General features: G+C 38.7%; 1 protein-coding gene and 1 non-coding gene across 9 annotated transcripts; one reads left to right on the top strand and one right to left on the bottom strand.

Moving 5' to 3' along the window:
* Positions 1-665: 665 nt before the first annotated feature.
* Positions 666-19,233, top strand: LOC114371924 (arginine/serine-rich coiled-coil protein 2-like). Of its 8 annotated transcripts, none has more exons than XM_028329247.1 (7): positions 666-780; positions 1,414-1,556; positions 8,820-9,632; positions 9,723-9,860; positions 10,162-10,253; positions 18,581-18,649; positions 18,806-19,233. In XM_028329247.1, exons 2-7 carry the CDS (start codon positions 1,421-1,423, stop codon positions 18,965-18,967), a joined length of 1,410 nt encoding a protein of 469 aa, XP_028185048.1. In that variant the 5' UTR covers positions 666-780; positions 1,414-1,420; the 3' UTR covers positions 18,968-19,233. The 8 variants fall into 8 exon arrangements, with proteins under 8 accessions (XP_028185048.1, XP_028185049.1, XP_028185050.1 ...); XM_028329248.1 differs by having other exon boundaries at positions 668-892; positions 1,403-1,556; positions 18,777-18,937; XM_028329249.1 differs by having other exon boundaries at positions 670-892; positions 1,403-1,556; positions 9,726-9,860; positions 18,777-18,937.
* A 4,666-nt stretch (positions 19,234-23,899) lies between these two features.
* On the bottom strand, positions 23,900-24,006 carry LOC114372780. Its single transcript, XR_003658344.1, has one exon. It is a non-coding gene; the product is annotated as a small nucleolar RNA R71 (small nucleolar RNA).
* Between the last annotated feature and the right edge of the window lie 1,576 nt (positions 24,007-25,582).

Here is a 25,582-nt window from a genome sequence, read left to right as displayed (position 1 = left end):
TTAGTGTCACGTGGACGATCCAACGTGACACTAAAGGATGACATGACATTACACTACACGTGAATGTGTCTCCTAAAAGATGTCACGTCATTTGATGATAACAAAACGAGTAAATAAGTAATTTAGTCACTGGTTTTGTACCTCTGTTGAATATTAGTCCTTAACTTAATGAAAAATTTAAAATAGTCCCATCTTTTACATAAGTGTTGCAAAATGGAACAATTCCACTACCAAAGTTAATAACACAAGTCCATAAACAATAAGTCCTATTCAAGTTAAAAAAGATAGGAACTATTTTGAATTTTTCATTAAGTTAGAGACTAATATGCAACATGGGTACAAAGTTAGTGGCTAAATTGCCTCTTTACTCATTTTGTATCAAATGATGTGACCTCTTTCAAGAGGTACGTCCACGTATCATGCCACGTCATCCTTTAGTGCCACGTTAGATAATCCGGGTGACACTAAAATTGATCTCACTATGTCTTCAAAATAAAAATTGACCTCATTAACGGCGTTACTTTAAAATTTAACGGAAAAACTATTTTACAACAACACTTATACAAAGATATGGACTATTTTGAATTTAACATTAAATTAGGGACTAATATGCAAAATAAATACAATCTGAATCATTAAATTGTTCTGTTTACTCTTTTTTTGGGGTGAAATATCTATACGCAGCTCGGCCGGTGCTTCCCGATTTCTTCTCTTTTTATTTTAAGGCGCAACGCTATTCTTCACTCAAACGAACTGAAACGACATATCGCAGAATCAAGGGTTTCGTTTCTTCCTTCGCACCTATTCATTCTTCTATCTGCTTGCAATTATTAGCGCCAAAATAATCCCAATGAATCGGTCATCTTCCGTTTCAAATTTCCGAAACCTCACAGTAGCTGGTTCTCTCTCTCTTTACGATTTTCAGTAGCGCATCTTAGACCACGAAATTTGATGCATGCCTTGTTTAGAATATGTTAAAACATTTAAATTTAATCTTAGGAAATCCAGAGAACAGAAGCGGTTGACTCTTCTTTCATCTTGTTTTTTTTTTTAAATCTAAAAAATTCTAAGCGGTGCTGAATTTCTAGATTTTTTTTTGTTAATTTTAATCTTTCATTTTTGCTTTTGAAAAGCTAGCAGTTCCATTGATTTATATGTATTTTCTTTTTGATGTGCTGTTCAATTAATGAAGCCTGAAAATACCCTCGATTTCAGTAGGACTAGCCCTTGGTTGAAGGGGTTGGCTTTAATTTATTCACAAGTCTGTTTAATAGGCACCGTAACTGCTAACTAGGCCCCTAATTTCCAGTCTGTTTCTGAATTTTTCCACTAGTCTTTTACCTTGTCTTGATTATCCGATTCGGTGAGATTGTTTGGATTTTAATCTGACTGGCTGTGTTAGTGCAATTACAGGCTTAGCATGATGGATTCAAACTTACCATTTCTGCCTCCTAGCAATTCCGATACAAAAAACTCATTTCGCAAGCCTTCTGGTGATGCAGCTAATAGGAATTATCAGCATCGGTCACCTGTTGACAGATCACCCTCTCCTGATGGTTGGGATCTTTTAACCTCTTGTTCTTGTTTCTTTTTGAAGTTACAATGGTATTGTGATGAGGCTATTTGCAACCAATATTGGTAATTTGGTATTTGAAACTTAATATATGGTATTCATGCTTGGTACTACATGTGATAGAAATTAGATAGGTGGTACTTTATCACTGACCAAATTATCTAATTTATGAGAATACTAGACTGTTGGAAAGCTGCCTTAATTGCGGTCACCCTTAGCCTGCTTTAGTTGTGGCCTCAAGGGTGGTAATTTAGTCTCACATTGACTTGACTAGAGATATGGATCAATAAAGCTTATAAAGCTTGGGCAGTCCTCACCTTACAAGCTACTTTTTTGTGGGGTTGAGTTATGCCCTAAAGACTAATTACTAAGATAGACTCAAGGTTGATTCACTGTGCTTTTTGACATGACAGCAGTTCCCTATGTATCTGAGAAAGCTGATACTGTGTTGTATGTTTTTTTATTAGCATAAGATGGGAATGTGGTTGCAGTTTAGAAAATTTTAAAACACTTGCACTCTTTTAAAAATAAAAATATTAAAAAAAAAGTTATAATGATGGGAAAGTGGGAAGTCATGTTATAAAATAACTTTCATTCCCATGAGAATATAAGATTCCCACCCTTTTACATGGGAATAGAAAGAGGGGAAAATTTGTGTAATATGGATTCCTGGGAATAAATAATGCCTGGGAAAATTTTTTATAACCGGTACCAAACATGGGAATGTTACATTTCCAAGCTCACATTCCCGGGAATAATTTTGTGAAACTTGAAACAAACACATTCTAAGTATGGTACTATGGTTGATTGGAAATTTTTTTAATTAGTTTTCTTAGCTTGAAATTTTGTGATTAGACTAGTTTTTTAAGAAGATACTTATATTATCCATTTGGCTTAGCCTATAATTTTTATATTTTTGCTACAAATAAATTGAAATGGTACTAGTGCTGCGTGTTCTTGCTTATTTTAAATGTTGTAGAATAGGAATAATTAGGTAATCCAGTACAAAGTAGTTAATAGTCTGTCTGCTATTGTGTGCCACCATTGTTTGTTGCCAAGTGTTTCATCATTGTGGCATGGAGATTGGAGTGCCACAATGACACTCAGTTCTGTCTCAAATAGCAATGCCACTTTTCCGGTTGGAAGCCATTTTTACTGGCCCAGATCAGCATTTTATGCAGCATATTTGTGTAGTTCCTGCAGGGATGCAAGGAAAAAGATGGCAGTGGTGGTGGTTTGCTCTCACTTACTCGATTTGGAAGCAGAGGAACAATATTATTTTCTCCAATGCGGTCTTTGATGGCCAGAAATTAATGGATGATGCAGTGTTCATGTTATGGTCATGGCTCAGATGTTTTGAAGAAAATTTCTCTTTACATTTCAATCAATGGTCCTCCAATCTCAAAGATGTTTTTCTTAGGACAGCCATTTGAGAATAGTTTAAGGCCCTGGTCTTTCTCAGTAGTTTGGGCTATTCTAGCTGCTGTATCTTGTTTGTCCCGATATATCTGTACATTGGGTTTCCTATTGTATTTTCTAGTACCTCTGGTACTCATCTTTAATATAATATGTTATTTTTGCTGAGCAAAAAAAAATTCTCCATCTGGCTGTGAGAGCTTATTTTGTTATTTTTTTGCCCTTGGATGAAGAAGAATCAATCCAGCTGACCCGACCCTGAAGTCTTGTTAGTTGTTAACAGCCTTTACTCCTTTTTATATTTGGTTCAGATGCCATCCTAAATTTTGGAGCCATATTTCTTTTATCCTTTTTGCTTATTTTGTTTTGGGTGCAATTTGTTCTTGTCTTTCTATCCTTTTTTGGGGTGGTAGGGTGGTGATGGTAGTGATGATGATGATGATGATGATGATGGTGATGGTGTGATAGAATTAGCTAATGAAAGAATGTAAAAGATGGAATACTGCAGAACTTCAACTGTTTGCACCTCCCTGCCCAAAGACCTAATAAAATACTTATTGGCTGTGTGTACTCTCCAGCTCTCCCTACTTCTCCCTCCCTTTTCTTCTAATTCTTTTCCCTACTTACCCTCCTTGCCACATAGACTAGGTTATTACAATCGAATTCCCACTTTTTCCCCTTGTGTTTCCCCATGTGGTTTAGCATAACAATACTCCTCTGCTGAAAGATTCCCTTGTGTTTCCCACATAGACAATGAAACAACTCCCCGTGTCCTGTTATGAGAGTTTTGTGAGATTTAACGAGTAATTTTTCCTTAAGAGAAAGAAGATTAAGATTCACTAGTCATTTTTTTATAAGACAAGCTCTTGTCTACTGTTACGCATGTTTCATTGCCCGTGTTTCCCACATAGACAATGAAACAACTCCCCATGTCCTGTTGTGAGTGTTGTGGGATTTAACAAGTAATTTTTCCTTAAGAGAAGAAAGATTAAGATTCACTAGTCCTTTTTTATAATAAAAGCTCTTGTCTACTGTTAGGCATGAATCAGAACTGCCTTTAGAGTTGCCCAAACAGACCTTAAAGTTCTATTATAGGAGAAAGGGAAAAGGTGTAAATTAGGGGCTTATATAAATAAGCCACTTGGGGCAGTGCGAGGGTATGTTCATTCTAATTGTTGTTGGCTGGAAACCAGTGTGAAAGGAGAATGCTCCTTTCGGGTACCTTGTGTACTTGGTTCTGTTACAGAGTTCTTGCTTAATACAAACAGATTCATTCTTTCTCTCTATCACTCTCTATGTGCTTCTGTGAGACATTGTGTGGGAATCAATCCTTGTGCTGAAAGTAGGTTCCTAACATCTACTATGTTGAAATTTGGATGGGAGGAAGAAACTCTGGACAAGTCAGTCAAGATATCCTTTGTGCAAGGATATTGTTGCAATGCATCCTACTGTTACAAAAAATCCATAGTTAGGTCTGTTCATATCCATGAGTCATAGCTTAATATATGTAGAAGCCGTGAATGTTTGTTTCGGTGAAACACACATGAAGCATGGTGAGATGTCAAAGCAAACATGTTACTAGTTCTTGCCTTATATGCATTAAATACCATTCATTGCACATTATGGATGTTGGAAGGGTTTGCTGTAATGTGTTGTTGAGGATGACCACAATTAGTCTTCATTTATTATAATAGTGTTTTACTGTGTAATGTCGCGTCTTGGATGACCACACTAAGCCTTTATTTATAATGAGCAAATAGGATCAGTGTTGATTATGTTATAATTATGTGTATCTTTAGAATAGATTATTGTATCTGTTTTAGCTTATAGTAGAAGACAGCAGTGTGTCCTGTCTTATCAAAGCTTTCAAGCTTCTCTCTCTTCTCTTTGTATATATATATCTATGTTATTTGAATGAAAAGCTAAGAGTAATATTTTTCCTCACTACCTTCAAATCTAAGTTGGCATCAGAGCGGGTTCCGTCCGCCGCCGTCCGCCGTCGGCAACCGTCACTTCTGGCCGTCATTCTCTCCGGCGAATCTAGGGTTCGAACCGCCCTGGAACGCGCGACCCAACCCTGCAGTTTGCGTCACCATTGTAGTTGTCACGCGCCGTCACGCGCCGCCACAGCTCCTCGCGTTTTCAGGCGCGTGTGTCTCACGCGCCGCCGTCCCGACGTCGGAAGCTCGCCCAACTTGTTCCGGCAGCTTCGTCGTTCTTCTCTGAGCCTGTTTCAAGTGTTGCCTTTTGTTTTTGGCAGGTCTTTGTGCCTGCATGTGCCTTCTTCTATTCTTGGTTCCTTTGGACTTCCATTGTTGATCAGAAATGGCCTCTTCTGGACCAGTTTTTTCTTTTTCTGGAACTCCAACAATAACATCTACAAAACTGAACTGGAAAAATTATCTATCTTGGTCTGCCTCTGTGGAGCTTTGGTTCCTTGGCCAAGGACATCATGACCATTTGGAGAAAGGAGTTGATGCTGTTCCAAATGACAGAAAATTTGAGTGGGAGAAACTTGACTATCAACTCTATGCTGTATTATGGCAATCAGTTGAGCCAGATATTTTGGAGATCCTTAGGTCATTCAAAACGTGTCATTCGTTTTGGAAAAAGGCCCAAGAGATCTTTGCAAATGACATTCAAAGCCTCTTTGATGCAACCATGAAGGTTACAGCTCTCAAACAAACTGGACATGACATGATTGCACATGTAGGGAAGGCTAGGGCTGCAGTTGAAGAGCTGAAAAAGTTTTTGGTAGCTGACTCATTGGAAGAAATGAATAGAAAACTGGATAAGTTTTACATGGTCCTCATTCTGAGGAGTCTACACTTTGACTTTGATCATGTGCGTGATCAAGTTCTTGCTGGATCAAAGGTAATACACAAGTATCTGGGTATTGTGATGCAAATTGGGCTGGTTGTCCAATGGATAGGAGATCCACATCCGGATATTGTGTCTCCATTGGAGGGAATGTTATTTCTTGGAAAAGCAAGAAGCAATCTGTTGTTGCTCGATCTAGTGCAGAGGCTGAATATAGATCTATGGCTGTGGTTACGTGTGAACTTATGTGGGTTAAGCAAATTCTTGAAGAGTTGAATTTCTGCAAAGTGATGCAAATGAAGCTATATTGTGATAATCAAGCTGCTCTTCACATCGCTTCAAACCCTGTCTTCCATGAGAGGACTAAGCATATTGAGATTGATTGTCACTTCATTCGGGAGAAATTACTGTCTAAAGAAATTGTCACTGAGTTCATTAACTCCAGTGATCAGCCAGCAGATATTTTGACTAAACCCTTAAGGGGGCCTAGGATTCAGATTATATGTTCCAAGCTTGGAGCATACAATTTATATGCTCCAGCTTGAGGGGGAGTGTTATAATTATGTGTATCTTAGAATAGATTATTGTATCTGTTTTAGCTTATAGTAGAACACAACAGTGTGTCCTGTCTTATCAAAGCTTTCAAGCTTCTCTCTCTTCTCTTTGTATATATATATCTATGTTATTTGAATGAAAAGCTAAGAGTAATATTTTTCCTCACTACCTTCAAATCTTGGAGATAGAGGTCTTGAGTGGCTCACCAAACTCTTTAATGAAATTATGAGGTCAAAACGCATGCCGGAGGAATGGAGGAGAAGCACGTTAGTGCCAATCTATAAGAACAAGGGGGATATACAAAATTGTGCAAATTATAGGGGAATCAAGCTCATGAGTCATACCATGAAATTATGGGAAAGAGTGATCAAACGGAGATTAAGAAAGGAGACTCAAGTTACTGAGAATCAATTTGGTTTCATGCCGGGAAGGTCGACCATGGAAGCGATTTATTTATTACGGCGGGTGATGGAGCAATATCGCATGGACCAACAAGACTTGCACTTGATTTTTATTGACTTGGAGAAAGCGTATGATAGAGTGCCTAGAGAGATTTTGTGGAAAACTCTAGAGAAGAAAGGGGTTAGGGTTGCATATATTCGAGCTATCCAAGATATGTATGATAGGGTATCGACTAGTGTTAGGACACAGGGTGGAGAGTCAGACGATTTTCCCATCACAATTGGTTTGCATCAAGGGTCAACCCTTAGCCCCTACCTTTTTACCTTAATTCTGGATGTCCTCACGGAACAAATTCAAGAGATAGTGTCGAGATGCATGCTTTTTGCAGATGACATAGTCCTCCTTGGAGAGTCGAGGGAGGAGTTGAATGAGAGGTTGGAAACTTGGAGACGAGCTCTAGAAACACATGGCTTTCGCCTAAGCAGAAGCAAATCGGAGTATATGGAATGTAAGTTCAACAAAAGTAGGAGGGTATCTAACTCAGAGGTGAAAATAGGAGACCATATTATCCCTCAAGTCACACGGTTTAAATATCTTGGGTCTGTAATACAGGATGATGGAGAAATTGAAGGGGATGTGAATCATCGCATTCAAGCAGGATGGATGAAATGGAGAAAAGCATCGGGGGTGTTATGTGATGCAAAGGTACCGATCAAGTTAAAGGGAAAGTTTTATCGGACTGCGGTAAGACCGGCGATTTTGTATGGAACAGAATGTTGGGCGGTCAAGAGCCAACATGAGACTAAAGTAGGTGTAGCGGAGATGAGGATATTGCGGTGGATGTGTGGTAAGACTCGACAGGATAAAATTAGAAACGGAGCTATTAGAGAGAGGGTTGGAGTAGCGCCTATGATAGAGAAGATGGTGGAAAATAGACTTAGGTGGTTTGGGCATGTAGAGAAAAGACCGGTAGACTCTGTAGTGAGGAGAGTAGACCAGATGGAGAGAAGACAAACAATTCGAGGCAGAGGAAGACCCAAAAAGACTATAAGAGAGGTTATCAAGAAGGATCTCGAACTTAATGATTTTGATAGAAGTATGGTACTTGATAGAACATTATGGTGGAAGTTGATCCATGTAGCCGACCCCACCTAGTGGGATAAGGCGTTGTTGTTGTTGTTGTTGTTGTTGTTGTACCTTCAAATCTAAGTGATTACATAAGATCAATCTGATAATGAGTAATAAGGACTAAATCACTAATTGCCATCTAATCATAAATAAGAGAATAATATATAAATCTAACATTTATAATAAGAAAATAGAATCAGTATTGATTCCATAGGATCAATCTAATAATGAGCAATAAGGAGTTAAGGACTAAATCCCTAATTGCTATCTTATAATAAATAAGAGAATAAAATGTAATCTCACACTCCCCCTCAAATATGTCATATAAACCAAACTTTTTACAAACATGGTAAACCTAGGAGAAATGAAAGGCGGTTCCAATTGTGTGGTTGTGCCAAACAAATGATGACTCAGTGGTAGCCAACGGAGGCCTGCAGTGGCGATGGATACTGTTCACCTGTGAAAGAAGCACGCTCTGAAGCGGGGGGAAAGGAAAACAGAGAGCACGCCTTGAGGCAGATAGAGAGAAAACCAGTGGGGCATTTCCTGGCAAGTGGTTCTTGCTGGAAAAGGGAGTCACACACACTGGTGTGGTGGCTGTGTGAAATGCACCATCAGTGCGGTAGCCGAAGTGCGAAGGCGCTGGAAAAAAAATGGTTGGTGGGGGTTGCTGGAGGCAAAAGAGACATAGCAGAATAGTTGCTAGACAGGTCATGGAGGATGATACCGCCGTTGAAAGGGTTTACTGTAATGTTTTGTGTGGGATGATCACACTTAGTCTTTATTTATAATAAGCTAATAGAATCAGTATTCATTAAATAGGATCATTCTTAATATTAACCAGTGTTACAAAATTCAATGCTAAGCTATTCTACTTATGATGTAAGGCTTGAATAAATAAATTTATGCTCTTCTTTATATGCAGCTTCTAGGCATGGACATAGCTCAAGTCCAAATCCAGTGAGAGAAAATTCTGCAAGAGTCTCTCACCATTCAAGGAAGTATGATGACAGGGAACACGACCAACAGTATGGAAGAAATCACTATGGCAGAAGCAGTGACTCTCTTAGACATTCTGATAGACAGTCATTCAAAAGTTCCTTTGGTCACTCTCGGTATGACAAGTATGCAAATGAAGATAGATATCGGGAGAGGCTGTTGTCTCGTTCTGGACATGAGTCAAGGGATGATCATGTGAGAGAAGAGAGTGATAGCAGGCCAAAAAACTACCAGTGCAGTGTGGACAAGTATTCACATGACAAATATGACAGGTCTGATCATAGAAGCAAAGAAAAACGTAGAGATACATACTCGGAGCATCAGAAATATAAAGATATGGATTCTTCATATGAAAAATCTGCATCTAGCAAGAGGCATGCACTGTATGATGAAGTGGAGAGGGAGGGGCATTCAAGGGACTGGGATGGTCAAAATGAAAGAAGAGATTCCCGCCGAAGTTCAGGGGACTACAGAAGTGACCAAAGAGATGAGTCAGGTCCACAAAGAGACAGTGGTAAATTTAGTTTAAAAGAAGCTTATAAGAGTGAACAGAAGGAGTCAAATGATCAAAACCTTCCATGGGAAGAAAAAAGAAAACATGATGACACTGAGATTAGGAAGGGCAAAGACTGGAAAACTAGAAAAGCAGGCGAGCAGTGTGCTATTGAAGACAAAGAATCTTCTGGAAAGAAACTAAAGTTGTTTGATCCTGACAAGGATGACAATTATAGAAAAGATGGTATTGCTTACATATTTTTTGTACTGATGGTTGATATGATTTGTACCATTATTGGCGATTATTGCATTACTTCATTTTCATGTACTGAAGCAGATGAAAGTAAGACTTCAAGTTCAAACCTTTCTCACAAGAGCAAGGAAGATTTATGGGCTGTCAAGTCCAGTGGCTTTGATGGTGACAATGATCTAGATGCGGCGAAAATTGCAGCCATGAGAGCTGCTGAATTGGGTATACACTTATCCTGAAAATGTCCCTAATTTTGGGTTATAAATGTATGTGTGGATTATAATAGATTGAAGGTTAACGATTTTAATTTTAACATTTGATGAAGGTGAATTGATGTGGGTTTGGTTGTATGCCATGGGCTTGTTTTTTTCTTTCTCCTAATAATTTGTGTTTCCAAGTCTTCAACTTTTACGAAAAATGATTTTAGGCTAGCATCTAGAAATTGATACATGAGAATGAAATAGGAACTTAATTGTAGATCACATGGATGTTTTATTCTTCTGGAAATTTTGGTGCATGACAGTTAATAGGAACTTAGTTGGGCCTGGATGCTTGACTACTGACCAAAAGAAGAAACTGTTGTGGGGTGGCAAAAAGAGTACACCTACTGAAGAGGTATTTTATGTTTTTCTTTTTTTGGCTGTGTTCTTACCTTTGCATATAGCATGGCATAAAAGAGTATTTTTTTTCTCGGGGTTTGATACTTAATGAAAGAAAGTAATGAACTATGTTACTGTAATTCACATTTCTAGGCTTCTGTTTCTTTGGAAATAGTGCTTTACAATTTAGATAGTAGCAACATGAAAGTTTTGATAGCAGAGGTTTAAATTGTACATTTAATGATGACCAGTTCTGCCGTACACTTTGAATTTACTGTGTAGGAATACTGATAGGAATCTGGTTCCAATTGAAGATGAGGAATATTGTAGTATTGAATTGAAATGGTATAAGTTTTAGAAGAAACAGAGCTATGCTCCCAGCTAAGGGAAGATTTCCCTTAACCCCAAGCTAATGCCGAACTATCCAACAATTAAGAAAGATCCTTCTCTTCCCTATTTTCTCTTTTCTAACAGAATACATTATTTCCTTCCCTTTTTCTCTCTTGTCTAACTAACCTTCCACTTAAATCCTTTTTTTTGGGCCTGCGAGAATATACCATGGGCTTGTCAGTACCAGACGTAACCTTAGTAGCTACTTGGTCAGCTGCTCCATTTTTGTCTTGGGTTACTTGGGCTTGGGTACTTATCAATATCACCTTTCTGAGGAACTGCCTGGTCCTCAATGCAAAAAGCTGGGAATTGGTATCAGCACCTTTTCTAGATGGACAAATGTTGTGGCCAAGCACTGTACTTTAAAATGTCACTAAAGAAAACCAATCCACACTTTCACAGCAATGGCCTAAATATTATAGTGGTCTGAAAAGTTGTGGGGCATTCATGAGACCCAAAGGCATGACTAGGTACTCATATTGACCTTCATGAGTCTGGAAGACAATTTGTATATATCTTTAACTTGGATTTGATGAAAACCAGACTTGAAGTCTATTTCGATGAAATACTAAGCTCTATGTAACTCATCCAATATCTCATTAATGGTCAGAAATGGGTCCTTATCTAGAATGGTGACTTTGTTGAAAGCCATATAATCCACACATATGCCATATCCTATCCTTAACTAGAATTATTATATTAGAAAACAGACTGGTACGTTTGATGTCTTGTGTTCAATAGATCACGAACTGATTTTTCTCTCATTTTTGCGGTTAAAGGATACTGATATGGTCTCACATTCACTGAAGTTTCTCCTGCTTGTAATACTATTTGCATGATCATGGTCTCTTGTGGGAAGCAAACTTTTTGGCCTTAGAAAGATCTGTTGAATGTCCTGCAAAATCAATTCTGTTACTGTTGCTGTTGGAGTTTGTTCTACTCTTCTGCCTAAGTCGCATGGGAAATTCCTTCAACATCACACTCTAGTGCCTACAAAACTTGTTCCAAGGCAGTAATTTGTGGTTGTCCCCCCAATCTGGTGCCACACCACAAACCATCTCCCTCTCACTTTGAATATTCGACTCCTTTGTTTGCAGAGGTTTATTTTTCGCATCTTGCTCCTTGCCCTCCCATATAAGTCTTAAGTTTTGGGTCATGCGATATTGAATTGGTTGATATGGATAATTCAGTTAGTTCAGTTTGTTCAGTTTCTGGTTATATGTTAGGTAGTTTGATAACTAATTACTTTTAACTAAGTACTGTTGAAAATCAGAATAAATATTCTGATTCTATTAATAATAGCGGTATATAGACGCATTATCTTTGATTTAGAGGAAATAGAATATCCTCTATTTATGTGTAAATAATGTAATTAACCTACATAAACATGCATCCGCTGTGTACTCTAAGACACTGGTTTCACTCAATTATCCCTTCTTCAATGATCTTCATTTTTATTCAGTTTTTGTGGCAACTTTTCTTCAACAAAAATCTTGCCACCGTCTCTTTTCTGAAGTGTTTTTCGGCCATTGCCTTCTGCTCGCAGCTCAAGTTCCTGCTGCCATCCTTTTCTGCTGTGTTTTTCAATGACTCTTCTGTGCTTCACTGGTGGTGTGTTTCTACCATTGTTTTCCTTGCCCATGGCTATTTATGATTATTTCCTGTCACCAATAAATAGATGATAATTAGCTGTTGTAACTGCCTTTAATACAGTTACATTTTCAGTTACAGAAATTATCTCTGAATTCTATTAACTTCTTGTGTTTGGTCCTCTAATGAAAAACAGGATTAGATGCAATATGCAAAGCTGTTTTATTATCACAAATCAGAATCATTTGCAATCCTTGTTATGCAGTGGAACTTGTTGAATATCCTTGTAGTTTAGCCATTTGTAGTAACTTAGTTGGTAGCATTTTTCAGAGGGCAACAGTGCATTGTCACTGTCATAGCCTCTCTCTCTCTCTTCTTTCCCTATCTTTTGTACTCTATATATATGTACTAGTTTGAATTCAATAAAGTAAGGAAGAAAGCTTTATTCTGGTCTCCTTCAACTTGGCATCAGAGCGGGTTGCCGCCGTCCCCGCCGCGCCGTCCGCCGTCCGCCGTCCGCTGCCGCGCCGTCCGCCGTCCGCCGCCGCCGGCCGCCATCAACTCCGGCGGTTTTCTCCGGCGAGACCAGGGTTCGGATCGCCTCGAAAAGCGCGATCCACCCCTGGAACTCGTGCAGCCGTAGGCCGCCGCACGCGCCCACACGCTCCGCCTTTCCTCCGCGCGATTTCCGGCGCGTGCTGCTCACGCGCCGCCGTACCGGCGTCGGGAGCTGTCCCTTCCGGTCCCGGCAGCCTCACCGTCACCTCCTGGACCTGTTTCAAGCTTCAAATCCCGCTTCCGGCAAGTCGTTTGGTCAGCCCTTGTGTGTTTGCCTCTCTTGTGTGTTAGGGTTTGCTGTTTTTCCTCTTAAATGGCCTCCTCTGGACCTGTTTTTTCCTTTTCCGGGACCCCAACCATCACCACTGCCAAGCTGAACTGGAAAAACTATCCTTCATGGTCTGCTTCCGTGGAGTTGTGGTTCCTTGGTCAAGGACACCATGATCACTTGGAGAAAACCTCCGATTCTGTTTCAGATGATAAAAGAGCTGAATGGGAGAAGCTTGACTATCAATTATGTGCTGTGTTATGGCAATCAGTTGAGCTGGATATCTTGGAGATTCTCCGATCTTTTAAATCATGCCGTTCTTTTTGGAAGAAAGCCCAGGAAATCTTTGCCAATGATATCCAAAGCTTGTTTGATGCAACTATGAAAGTTACAGCCCTCAAGCAAACCGGTCATGACATGATCGCTCATGTGGGTAAGGCTCGGGCTGCCGTGGAAGAACTAAGAAAGTTCCTTGTAGCTGATTCATTGGAGGAAGTGAATAGGAAACTTGACAAGTTCTACATGGTTCTTATTTTGAGGAGCTTACATTCAGACTTTGATCATGTGCGTGATCAAGTGCTTGCTGGGGACCAAATTCCATCAATGGATTCTCTCATCACCCGACTTCTCCGTGTGCCTCATTTACTGAAGGATGAGAATCCTACTGATGGAGTGGAGACGTCAGCCATGGTTGCATCTAGAGGGAGAGGAAGCGGCCGCAATAGTCGAGGAGGTCGCAGTGGAAGGGGTGGACGTCCTCATTGCACCTATTGCAAGAGGATAGGTCACACCCAAGAGACTTGCTATTCATTACATGGGTTTCCCGACAAGGTCGCACAGGTTTCTAAATCAGAGAAAGCAGAGTCCAGATTCTCTGATGAGGAGTATCATGAGTACTTGAAGCTCAAATCAGAGAAGCCCAGCAACCAAGCTCAACCCTCGGCTGTACCATGTTTTTCAACAGCGTGTATCTCTCAATCCATTGAGGGTCACAGCCCTTGGATACTCGACTCAGGTGCCTCTGATCATATTTCTGGTAATAAGTCCTCCTTCTCATCCTTTTCTCTGCCAAAAATTCCTCACCTCGTTACTGTAGCTAATGGCTCCAAGGTTCTCAAGGAAGTGGTCAAGTTTCATTGTCTCCCTCTTTGAAATTAAATTCTGTTTTATTTCTTCCTCAGTGTCCCTATAATCTAATCTCATTAAGTCAATTAACTCGTTCGTTAAATTGTTCAGTAACCTTTACTGCCAATTCTTTTGTTATTCAGGAACATGGGACGCGGCGACTGATTGGAGAAGGACATGAATCACGAGGGCTTTATTACTTGGAATCCAGTCCACCTGGGTCTTGTTTTGCTATCTCGAGACCCAAACTTTTGCATGATCGTCTGGGTCACCCAAGTTTATCAAAATTGAAGATTATGGTTCCTGGTCTTAAGAATCTTCGAGTCTTAGATTGTGAGTCTTGTCAACTAGGAAAACATGTCAGGTCGTCATTTCCTCAAACTGTACAAAGATGTGACTCGGCTTTTTCTACCATTCATTCTGATATTTGGGGACCAAGTCGCGTCACATCTTTTGGTTTTCGATATTTTGTAACCTTTATTGATGAATTCTCCAGATGTACTTGGGTTTATTTATTGAAAGACAGATCTGAACTTTTGCCTATATTCGTGTCATTCTACAATGAGATTGAGAATCAATTTGGAAAAACAATTAAAATTTTTAGAAGTGATAATGCTAAAGAGTATTTCTCGTATGATCTTTCTTCTTTTTTGTCTTCCAAAGGTATTATACATCAGTCCACATGTCCACATACACCACAACAAAATGGTATAGCAGAAAGGAAGAATCGACATCTTCTTGAAACTGCTCGTTCCCTAATGCTAAATTCGAATGTTCCTACACATCATTGGGGAGACGCGGTGCTTACTGCTTGTTTCCTAATCAATAGGATGCCCTCTTCTTCCCTTGAAAATCAAATCCCTCACTCAATTGTCTTTCCTCATGATCCACTTTTTCATGTCTCTCCTAAAGTGTTTGGTTGTACCTGCTTTATTCATGATTTGTCTCCTGGTTTAGACAAGCTTTCTGCAAGGTCAGTCAAATGTGTCTTTTTGGGTTATTCTCGTCTTCAAAAAGGTTACAAATGCTACTCTCCCACCATGAGACGGTACTATATGTCGGCAGATGTCACCTTTTTTGAAGACACACCCTTCTTCTCTTCCTCTATGGACTACTCTTCGTCTCTCCAGGAGGTTCTTCCTATCTCTTCAGACCATAATGTCAGTGTTGTCCCATCTCCCTCACCAACTTCACCTAACGTTATCTCTCCACCTCTGGTTATCGATCAACCCAGGACAAGGCAAATTGGATCTCCAGTACCTGAAGCCTCTCCTAGTGATTCTCGTTCTTCTTCAGCCAGTCCTCCACTCATGGATCCTTCCTCTTCTCCTACTCATTCTGACTCACATTGGCCCATTGCCATCAGGAAAGGTACTCGTTCTACTCGTAATCCTCATCCTATTTATAATTTCTTAAGTTATCACCGTTTGTCTCCTTCATATAGTTCTTTTGTTTTCTCCTTATCTTCCCTCACTGTTCCTTCCACTATTCTTGAGGCACTTGATCATCCTGGCTGAAGACAAGCTATGGTTGATGAAATGCAGGCTCTTGAAAATAATGGTACTTGGGAGCTTGTTCCTCTCCCTCCTGGTAAGACGACTGTAGGTTGCAGATGGGTTTACACTGTTAAAGTTGGGCCCAATGGTAAGGTTGATCGGCTTAAGGCTCGCTTGGTCGCTAAGGGCTACACACAGGTATATGGCATTGATTACTGTGATACTTTCTCTCCTGTAGCCAAGCTCACCACTGTTCGTTTGTTCCTTGCTATGGCGGCTATCCGTCACTGGCCCCTTCATCAGCTTGATATTAAGAATGCCTTCCTCCACGGTGATCTTGAGGAGGATATTTATATGGAGCAACCTCCTGGGTTTGTTGCTCAGGGGGAGTATGGCCTTGTGTGTAAGCTTCGTCGGTCTCTTTATGGGTTGAAACAATCTCCTCGAGCATGGTTTGGTAAATTTAGTCATGTTGTTCAAATGTTTGGACTAAAACGAAGTGAAGCTGATCACTCTGTATTTTATTATCATACATCTCCTGGAAAATGTGTCTATCTAATGGTCTATGTTGATGATATAGTGATTACAGGGAACGATACTACTAAGATTGTCCAGCTGAAGGAGCACTTATTCAGTCATTTCCAGACCAAAGATCTGGGATCTTTGAAGTATTTCCTTGGTATTGAAGTGGCTCAATCAGGAGATGGTATTGTGATCTCTCAGAGGAAGTATGCTCTTGATATTTTAGAAGAAACAGGTATGCAAAACTGTAGACCTGTTGAAAGCCCTATGGATCCTAATCTAAAGCTCATGGCAGATCAAAGTGAGCTTATCCTGACCCCGAGAGATATAGGAGGCTTGTGGGAAAACTCATTTACCTTACTATCACTAGACCTGATATCTCCTTTGCTGTGGGAGTGGTTAGCCAATTTATGCAGAATCCTCATTTGGACCATTGGAATGTTGTCATGCGTATTCTGAGGTATGTTAAGAGAGCTCCTGGACAAGGGTTGTTGTATGAAGACAAGGGTAGTACGCAACTATTAGGATATTGTGATGCTGATTGGGCTGGATGTCCCATGGATAGGAGATCTACATCAGGTTATTGTGTCTTCATTGGAGGAAATCTTATCTCTTGGAAAAGCAAGAAACAGACTGTTGTCGCTCGGTCCAGTGCAGAAGCTGAGTATCGATCTATGGCTATGGTTACGTGTGAGCTCATGTGGATCAAACAATTTCTTCAAGAATTGAGGTTTTGTGAAGAGTTGCAAATGAAGTTGTATTGTGATAATCAGGCTGCTCTTCATATTGCCTCAAACCCAGTCTTTCATGAGAGGACCAAGCATATAGAGATTGATTGTCATTTCATTCGAGAGAAGCTTTTGTCCAAGGAGATTGTCACTGAGTTCATTGGTTCTAATGATCAGCCAGCGGATATTTTGACTAAGTCCTTAAGAGGACCCAGAATTCAGACTATATGTAACAAGCTTGGTGCATATGATCTATATGCTCCAGCTTGAGGGGGAGTGTTGAATATCCTTGTAGTTTAGCCATTTGTAGTAACTTAGTTGGTAGCATTTTTCAGAGGGCAACAGTGCATTGTCACTGTCATAGCCTCTCTCTCTCTCTCTTCTCTCCCTATCTTTTGTACTCTATATATATGTACTAGTTTGAATTCAATAAAGTAAGGAAGAAAGCTTTATTCTGGTCTCCTTCAACTGAACTCTCTCTTGGAATTATCTTGCAAGCTGTTTTATTAGAGCTTGTTGCCAAAAAGAAAACAATTTGCAACCTTGAGGTTTGAATCATGGTGTACCTCAAAAGACTCACCTATCAAAGTACCAACATTTCAAGTACCAATACTAATCAGGCACCCCTGGACTGGCTTCTTCTATCGACCTGTCCAAAAAAATGATAGGACCCATGCTCATTTAACATTACATCTGGGAGCCATGATAATGATGTTACCATGTATTTGGCTTAAAGTTTAGTGTGTTGTAGAAGTTGCAAATTCCTAGATATTTTCAGTTTAACACACAAGTAGGGTGTAGTGTCCTTTTTTGTCCCTTGCATACTGTGGGTTCTTGGTTTGCAGGTATCAACATGCTCCTCTTAAATTTTGGAGATAGTTGTCAATATGGTATTATTTGTTAGCATCTTTTGAGGTCACATTCTTTTTTTTTTTAACATTAACAAGTCTTCTTCAGTTGTGCACGTGATGATGTCATCAAACCTTCATCAAATTTGTCTTCATGCTTTATTGTGAACGTTGAACTAGGTGAGCTCAGGCCCAGTGTGAGGGTAAAGTTGGTACATATTTGTGCAACAGCATGGATTCACCGAAGTTGAAACATTATGTGCATGTTTGGTTAGGATAAATTAAGGAAATAATGGGGGTATTTTTTTCCATTGTTTCAAAAGCAATCAGAAAACCGAAAAAAATAATAGTTTTTCCAAAATAAACTGAAACTGAACTGAACATGTTTTTAGTCTGACCTAAGCTGAAATGACCTCCAATTGAATGGGATCACTTTTGACAATTGTCTAATGTTTTATTGACGAGTGCAAGTGTTGCTTGTTAATTTATGCTAGAGATTGAGTTTTTGGTGCAAGTCGTCTTATAGCATTAACCTGAAAAGTCGTCTACCTATCTATATTGTATATAAAAAATTAAAGATTGTACATATTGCTAAAAAATGCACCTTTGGTTGAGGTTGCATGTAATAAGTGGATGAGTGGTGGTATCCTAGTCCCTAGTGGTTGATGTACCTCTCCCTGAGGCTGCGGGATTTGTTATTGTGTTCCTGTTTTATGGCTTGAGTAATAGCATAGATACTCATTTATTTTTGTATTTCTTTCATCTTGCTACTGACAATGCAATTGCTGCTTTGTAAACGCTCTTGCCAAATATTGTAGTCTGGCCATCGATGGGATACCGGGATGTTTTCTGATCGTGAGAGGCAAGAGAAATTCAACAAACTCATGGTAAGTTGTGATTGAGCCACTGCTTTATTCTGACCCAATTAATTACATGAAAGGATTGTTACTTGTATTTGAATGACTAACTCCACCATTGTAGTTCCTTCACCAACTAACTCAGTTTGAGTCTAAGGTTGTACTCGTGCCTATGGCAAATTGTAGGGTATGAGAGGCGAAGCAAAGGTGGAGCAGAATTCCAACAACCAAAGCAGTAACGAAATTCTCCGTGCTGAGAAGCAGAAGGAACTTCAGATGGATCTAGAGAAACAATACACTGCAGGCCTTCGACGAAGAGATGGCCGTACAGTTGGCTTAGGGCTTTAACCATTCTCCGGAAAATTTACATCCTTTGACATTTATGTGTTAATTATCACCCCATGTTTAGGGAGGAGCTTTTTGCTTGTTTGCTGTGGACATGCTTGGGAGTTTATGAATCTTATGTTAGGGACATCACCACTTGGCATCTGTTTGGAGTTCCTGATTTTGACAGGGCGTGTTATTTCTATGGAATTTCTTATCGTGATTGTATCTAAATTTGTTTTTCATATGCAACTGGTTTAGATAATTTGGTATTTGGTTTTCTTAAAAAACCTGATTTGATTTCTATGTGCTGGTGCCGTAAATAACACGAACGTCGGAATGAAATATGCGTAGCAGTGATTAACGACGTGGCAATTGCAAGTAGTCTGTTGGATTGGTAATTGGCTAATTGGGATTGTTAATTTTCAAGTGTAGGATATGTAGGACCCGGAGATTGTTAATCGTCAAATTGATAAACCGACTATTAGGAATGCATTAATGTTTTCTTTCAGCCACCCCTATCCAATGTGTTAAATTTTATTTAGAGACTAGTCTCAAGTAACAACACGTCAGAGCCTTTTCAGCTTTGATAACTTTGCAAATGTTATCGAAAAGGTCTTGTTTAAATTAGGTTAAAATATAAGAATAGTCTCTTTATCTTTTTTTTTTTTTTAAATTGGTTTTCTAATTTTTATTTTTTCTAAATTAGTCCTCTTATTTAATTTACGATAAATTATTCTTTTAAAAAAATTGATCATTTTTAACATGATTTTAAACTTTTTATTTATTTATTAAAGACGTAGAAAATATCCCATTAGATTTTCTTACATGAAAATTATAGGAATCAACTAATATTTGAACAAAAAAAAGTCATAAACATAATGAAAATCGTATGAGAATAGAGTCTCATAAGTAATAAGAAAAGAATATGATATTAGATTTTTAAGTTTTTGATTGCTCATAAGATTCACTTTTCATGCATTTTTCATCTTTTTTATGCCTCTTTTTTATCCAAAACTTTTGTTGATTCTAATAGTTTTCAGGTGGATGAATCTAGTAGGGCAAATTTTAAGTTTTGAATCAATCAGAAAAAGGGGTCAAAATCATGCTCAAAAATTGAAAATGAATTTTTTTAAAGGACTAATTTGTCATTATTAAATAAAAGGGCAACTTTAGAACTTTTAAAAATTAGACAACCAATATAAAACCAACAATAAGCTAAGAGACCATTTGTATATTTTAACCTTTAAATTATTGTTTGTCATCATCCTTGACAAAGAGATATTAACTTCTTTTATGGTTATAATAATCGTTAATGTACACATTCAGAAAATGTTACTAAAAACATTCATGTATTTAATAGGTAATGTGTTTATAAGTACATTATTATTACCTTTTTCCTTGGCCTATGAGAATAGAAAATATTTATCATTTGAAATATAAAGGATTATTATAGGATACATTAAGGTCAAGAAAATATTTATTATTTGAAATATAAAGGATTATTATAGGCTACGTTAAGGTCATATCACTTACGCCTTGACTTACTATGAGAACATCACTACTATCCATCATTAGGTGTATAGTTGTTCTCATTATGTCATGTAACGTTGTATTATTAAAATTATAATTTTTTAAGTTATAAATGTATTTTTTTTCATATAATTAAGTAGTTTTTTTCTTTCTCCATTACACATCACCTTATTATTGTATTTAAATACTTTGTTTTTAGTAACAACTTGATTGTCCAAGATTCCTGCACTTTGACTTCTCGTTACAATATTTTTTGTTCTAGAAATTCTTTTTCTTATTTTTTTTTTCAACTTTCATTCCTAAAAATTCCAGGTAGTATTTTTTATCCTTATTGTTAATCTTGTTACAATATTATTTTTGACTATTGGACTTGATGTTGTCATGCCACATCATCTCATAGATAATATCAACATGTCATATCAATAAGGGTGTTATGTCATCACCTTGATGATGTCATAATGTCATGCTAATAAGGATGTCACATTATCAATAATTCATAATAAATACGAATAAATGATAGTAATTACAAAGATTAAAGCAAAAAATGACATTTACAAAGATGAAAATATACAAGTCTTTAAAATTAATTTTTAAAATACTCTTGTTAGTATCTGCACTCTTTTCTATTTAAACTCATCTCTTTCTTGTCTCCTCTTCTCTCTTCAATTGCAAAACCCTAGGCTTAGTTATAAAATCTCTTCACTGTTTTTACATCTTTTGTGGAACTTGTTATGTGTTGAGTGTTTTTATGATGCAAGAGTGAACATTCCAGACTTTGAGGCACTAGAAGAGGGAAGAAATAACACTGCATTGCTTTGGATTGAAGTCAAATCTCAAGAAATGTTAAAAAGGTGAAACTTGGCCTCTAGAGGTTGGCACGCCCATACCAACCATGCAAGTCTATGCCCAACATTGATGTGCACCGTTCACATAGAGACAGAGGTTGGCATGCCCGTGCCCAGCCAAACGCCCATACCCAACCATGCAAGTCTATGCCTAACATTGATGTGCACCGTTCACATAGAGACAGAGGTTGGCATGGTTGTGCCAAGCCAAACACGCTCGTGCATGCGTCTAGCATGCCAAGACTCAGTTTTGCTTCTTTTTTTTTTTTGGACTTGAACCTTTTAGCTCATTGTCTTTAAAATACCTTTATGAAATTTTAGATTAGGGTTCTAACTCTTTTTGGTGTAATGGCTTACAGTGAGAGCGATAATCTTCTTCTTCCTCTTTCTTTTCTTTGTTTTGATCTTTATCTTATCTTATTTCTACTTTTTTGTTGGATTTGATAGCTGCATGTGAGTAGTTTTATTTGTGTGAATTTTGTTCTTGTTGATTTCTTCCTATGATGATTATTTTGTTAACCAAATTTGGCATGTGTTTGACATATACTATAGGGATTTGGGGAAGTACAAAAAGGAGTACCCAATACCTCATAGCTATAGAGGAAAAATTAGGTGTAAAACCACAATAGGTTAAACCCCAAGAGAAACATATGAATTGATATAGAACATAAAGGGTCTATTTAAATAGAGTCACCACTAGAGTAGGGATAAATTTGATTAGATACACCTTTGTGCCTTGAAAGAGAATGGGATTACCTTAGGTTAATTCTCGTAGGAACACAAGTGACATAGCTCCATGTGGAGCTTGTAGGCTTCGGATCTTCTTCATCAAAGGAGTCATTTGCTTCTGGAAGATGAATGACAGCGGAATGGAGAAGGAAGAAAGATGATTGGAAATTCCGCTGTCATTCATCTTCCAGAAGCAAATGACTCCTTTGATGAAGAAGATCCAAAGCCTACAAGCTCCACATGGAGCTATGTCACTTGTGTTCCTACGAGAATTAACCTAAGGTAATCCCATTCTCTTTCAAGGCACAAAGGTGTATCTAATCAAATTTATCCCTACTCTAGTGGTGACTCTATTTAAATAGACCCTTTATGTTCTATATCAATTCATATGTTTCTCTTGGGGTTTAACCTATTATGGTTTTACACCTAACAAAGGTTCATAATAGCTAGCTAGTGTTGTGTGTTTAATCCTTTCATGTTTTATGTTTAATTGTTAGTATTGTGTTAGTATGTGTGTTAGTGTTGTTTAGTGTCCTGATATTTTGTTTAATGTGTGTTCTGTTTCAGTTTTCCCATTAAGCGTTTCCCCTGTTTCAGTCTTGGGTGTTTTGCTGTGAATAGTGTTTTGCGACGGACTTAGCGACCGCTTTTGCTTGCGGCAAAACAGAGTAGTAGTAGAAATCAATTAGAGACGGATTTTAGCGACCACCCATGCTGAATTATTTGAGATTTTTTGTTTTAGTAGCTAGGGTTGTTATTTTTGGCTGAATTTTTTTGTGGTAACTTCTTTTAATCTATATTTTGTGGGAAAAATAGCTAGAGCCTTTAGTTTGGTCAAATTTGAAAGTTCCAAAAAAGTAGCAAATTTTGTGTTTGTCGAAACTTCAAACGGGCATAACTTTTGCTCCGGTTATCAGAATCGCAATTATTATGTATGTATTTGGGGTAGAAAAAAATTTCCTACGCCGTGGCAGGCGGCCATAGGCCGGCTGAGGTCTCCATCATCCAAAAATAGTGATTCTGTCAAAAGTTTTTTATTTTTCAAGTTTTATTCACTTATTTTTCTTAACCTACCATTTTTAGCTTCCATAGTTAGACTTTGAATTTTTGCCTGAAATTTTTTGTGCTATCTTCTCACCATTTTATAAGGTTGCTCACAAAATTTCAAGTCATTTGGATATCTTTTGAGGGTAGCTGTAGTTCAAACCTGCACCTTTATTTACATGACAAGACAACTAGTTGTGCATGTTGAATGTAGTGTATGACTAGAGGCAATCCATCTGACTTACAACCTTTTGACCCTGAGATAGATAGGACATTTCATAGATTAGTTAGGCATCATTTTATACCTTTTGATCATCCTGAGCATTCCATTACTGGTGAATCTGTGCATTCTGTTATTGGTGATTTTCAACATCCTGATTTGGAGCATTATAATTTTGAGCATTCTGATTTTGCACATTCTGAGAACATGGCACAACCTCCACCCCGTGAGAGGACTCTAAGGGAAATGGCTGCACCTGATTTCACCTACGAAAGCTTGTGCATCCAATACCCTGATGAGGATGTCCCATATGTTCTTAAAACTGGACTAATTCATTTGCTTCCAAAGTTTCATGGCCTTGCAGGTGAAGGCCCGCACAAACATTTGAAGGAATTTCATATTGTCTGCTCCACCATGAAACCCCCAGATATCCAAGAGGATCACATATTTCTGAAGGCTTTTCCTCATTCATTAGAAGGAGTGGCAAAGGACTGGCTGTATTACCTTGCTCCAAGGTCCATCACGAGCTGGGATGACCTTAAGGGAGTATTCTTAGAAAACATTTTCCCTGCTTCCAGGACCACAACCATCAGGAAAGATATCTCAGGTATTAGACAACTCAGTGGAGAGAGCCTGTAAGAGTACTGGGAGCGATTTAAAAAACTATGTGCCAGTTGCCCTCACCATCAGATTTCGGAGCAACTTCTTCTCCAATATTTTTATGAAGGACTCAGTAATATGGAGAGAAGTATGATAGATGCTGCCAGTGGTGGAGCCCTTGGAGACATGACTCCTGCTGAAGCCAGGAATTTAATTGAGAAGATGGCTTCTAACTCCCAGCAGTTTAGCGCCAGAAATGATGCTATAGTCATTAGAGGAGTGCATGAGGTAGCTACAAACTCAGCTGCATCATCTGAGACTAAGAAGCTTGAAGGCAAACTGGATGCATTGGTTAACTTGGTAACCCAGCTGGCCTTGAATCAGAAATCTGTACCTGTCGCAAGGGTTTGTGGTTTGTGCTCCTCTGCTGACCACCATACAGACCTTTGCCCTTCCATGCAGCAACCTAGAGCAATTGAGCAGCCTGAAGCTTATGCTGCAAATATTTACAATAGACCTCCTCAACCTCAGTAGCAAAATCAACCACAGCAGAACAATTATGACCTCTCCAGCAACAGATACAACCCTGGATGGAGGAATCACCCTAATCTCAGATGGTCCAGCCCTCAGCAACAACAACAGCAGCCTGCTCCTTCCTTCCAAAATGCTGCTGGCCCAAGCAGACCATACATTCCTCCACCAATCCAACAACAGCAACAACCCCAGAAACAGCCAACAGTTGAGGCCCCTCCACAACCTTCCCTCGAAGAACTTGTGTGGCAAATGACTATGCAAAACATGCAGTTTCAACAAGAGACCAGAGCTTCCATTCAAAGCTTGACTAATCAGATGGGACAATTAGCTACACAATTGAATCAACAACAGTCCCAGAATTCTGACAAGCTACCTTCTCAAGCTGTCCAAAATCCCAAAAATGTCAGTGCCATTTCCTTGAGGTCGGGAAAGCAGTGTCAAGGACCTCAACCCGTAGCACCTTCCTCATCTGCAAATGAACCTGCCAAACTTCACTCTACTCCAGAAAAAGGTGATGACAAAAATTTACCTAACAATTTCTGTGCAGGTGAATCTTCTTCCATAGGTAATTCTGATTTGCAGAAGCAGCACATTCCCCCTCTTCCATTCCCTCCAAGAGCAGTTTCCAACAAAAAAATGGAAGAGGCAGAGAAAGAGATCTTGGAAACGTTTAGAAAAGTAGAGGTAAACATACCTCTGTTGGATGCAATAAAGCAAATTCCAAGATATGCTAAATTCTTGAAGGAGCTGTGCACTAATAAGCGGAAGCTTAAAGGAAGTGAACGAATTAGCATGGGCAGAAATGTCTCCGCATTGATTGGTAAATCTGTTCCTCAAATTCCTGAAAAATGCAAAGATCTAGGTACATTCAGCATACCTTGTATTACAGGGAATAGTAAGTTTGACAATGCCATGCTAGATTTAGGAGCCTCTGTTAGTGTGATGCCTCTGTCTATTTTTAATTCTCTATCTCTAGGTCCCTTGCAGTCAACTGATGTGGTTATTCATTTAGCTAATAGAAGTGTTGCCTATCCTGTTGGTTTCATAGAAGATGTCTTAGTTAGAGTTGGTGAACTGATTTTCCCTGTTGATTTTTATATCTTGAATATGGAAGATGGATTTTCTCAAGGATCA

Source organism: Glycine soja, chromosome 10, assembly GCF_004193775.1.
Source record: "Glycine soja cultivar W05 chromosome 10, ASM419377v2, whole genome shotgun sequence".
NCBI lineage: Eukaryota > Viridiplantae > Streptophyta > Magnoliopsida > Fabales > Fabaceae > Glycine > Glycine soja.
This window is presented reverse-complemented; position numbering and strand designations above follow the sequence as displayed.

Bases quoted from the DNA above. Each gene is read 5' to 3' on its own strand.
- LOC114371924 (XM_028329242.1), top strand. From the start codon at position 851: ATGAATCGGTCATCTTCCGTTTCAAATTTCCGAAACCTCACA. The intron at 9,633-9,722 runs GTATTGCTTACA...CATGTACTGAAG, and splicing joins TGACAATTATAGAAAAGATG to CAGATGAAAGTAAGACTTCA. The intron at 9,861-10,161 runs GTATACACTTAT...GGTGCATGACAG, and splicing joins CATGAGAGCTGCTGAATTGG to TTAATAGGAACTTAGTTGGG.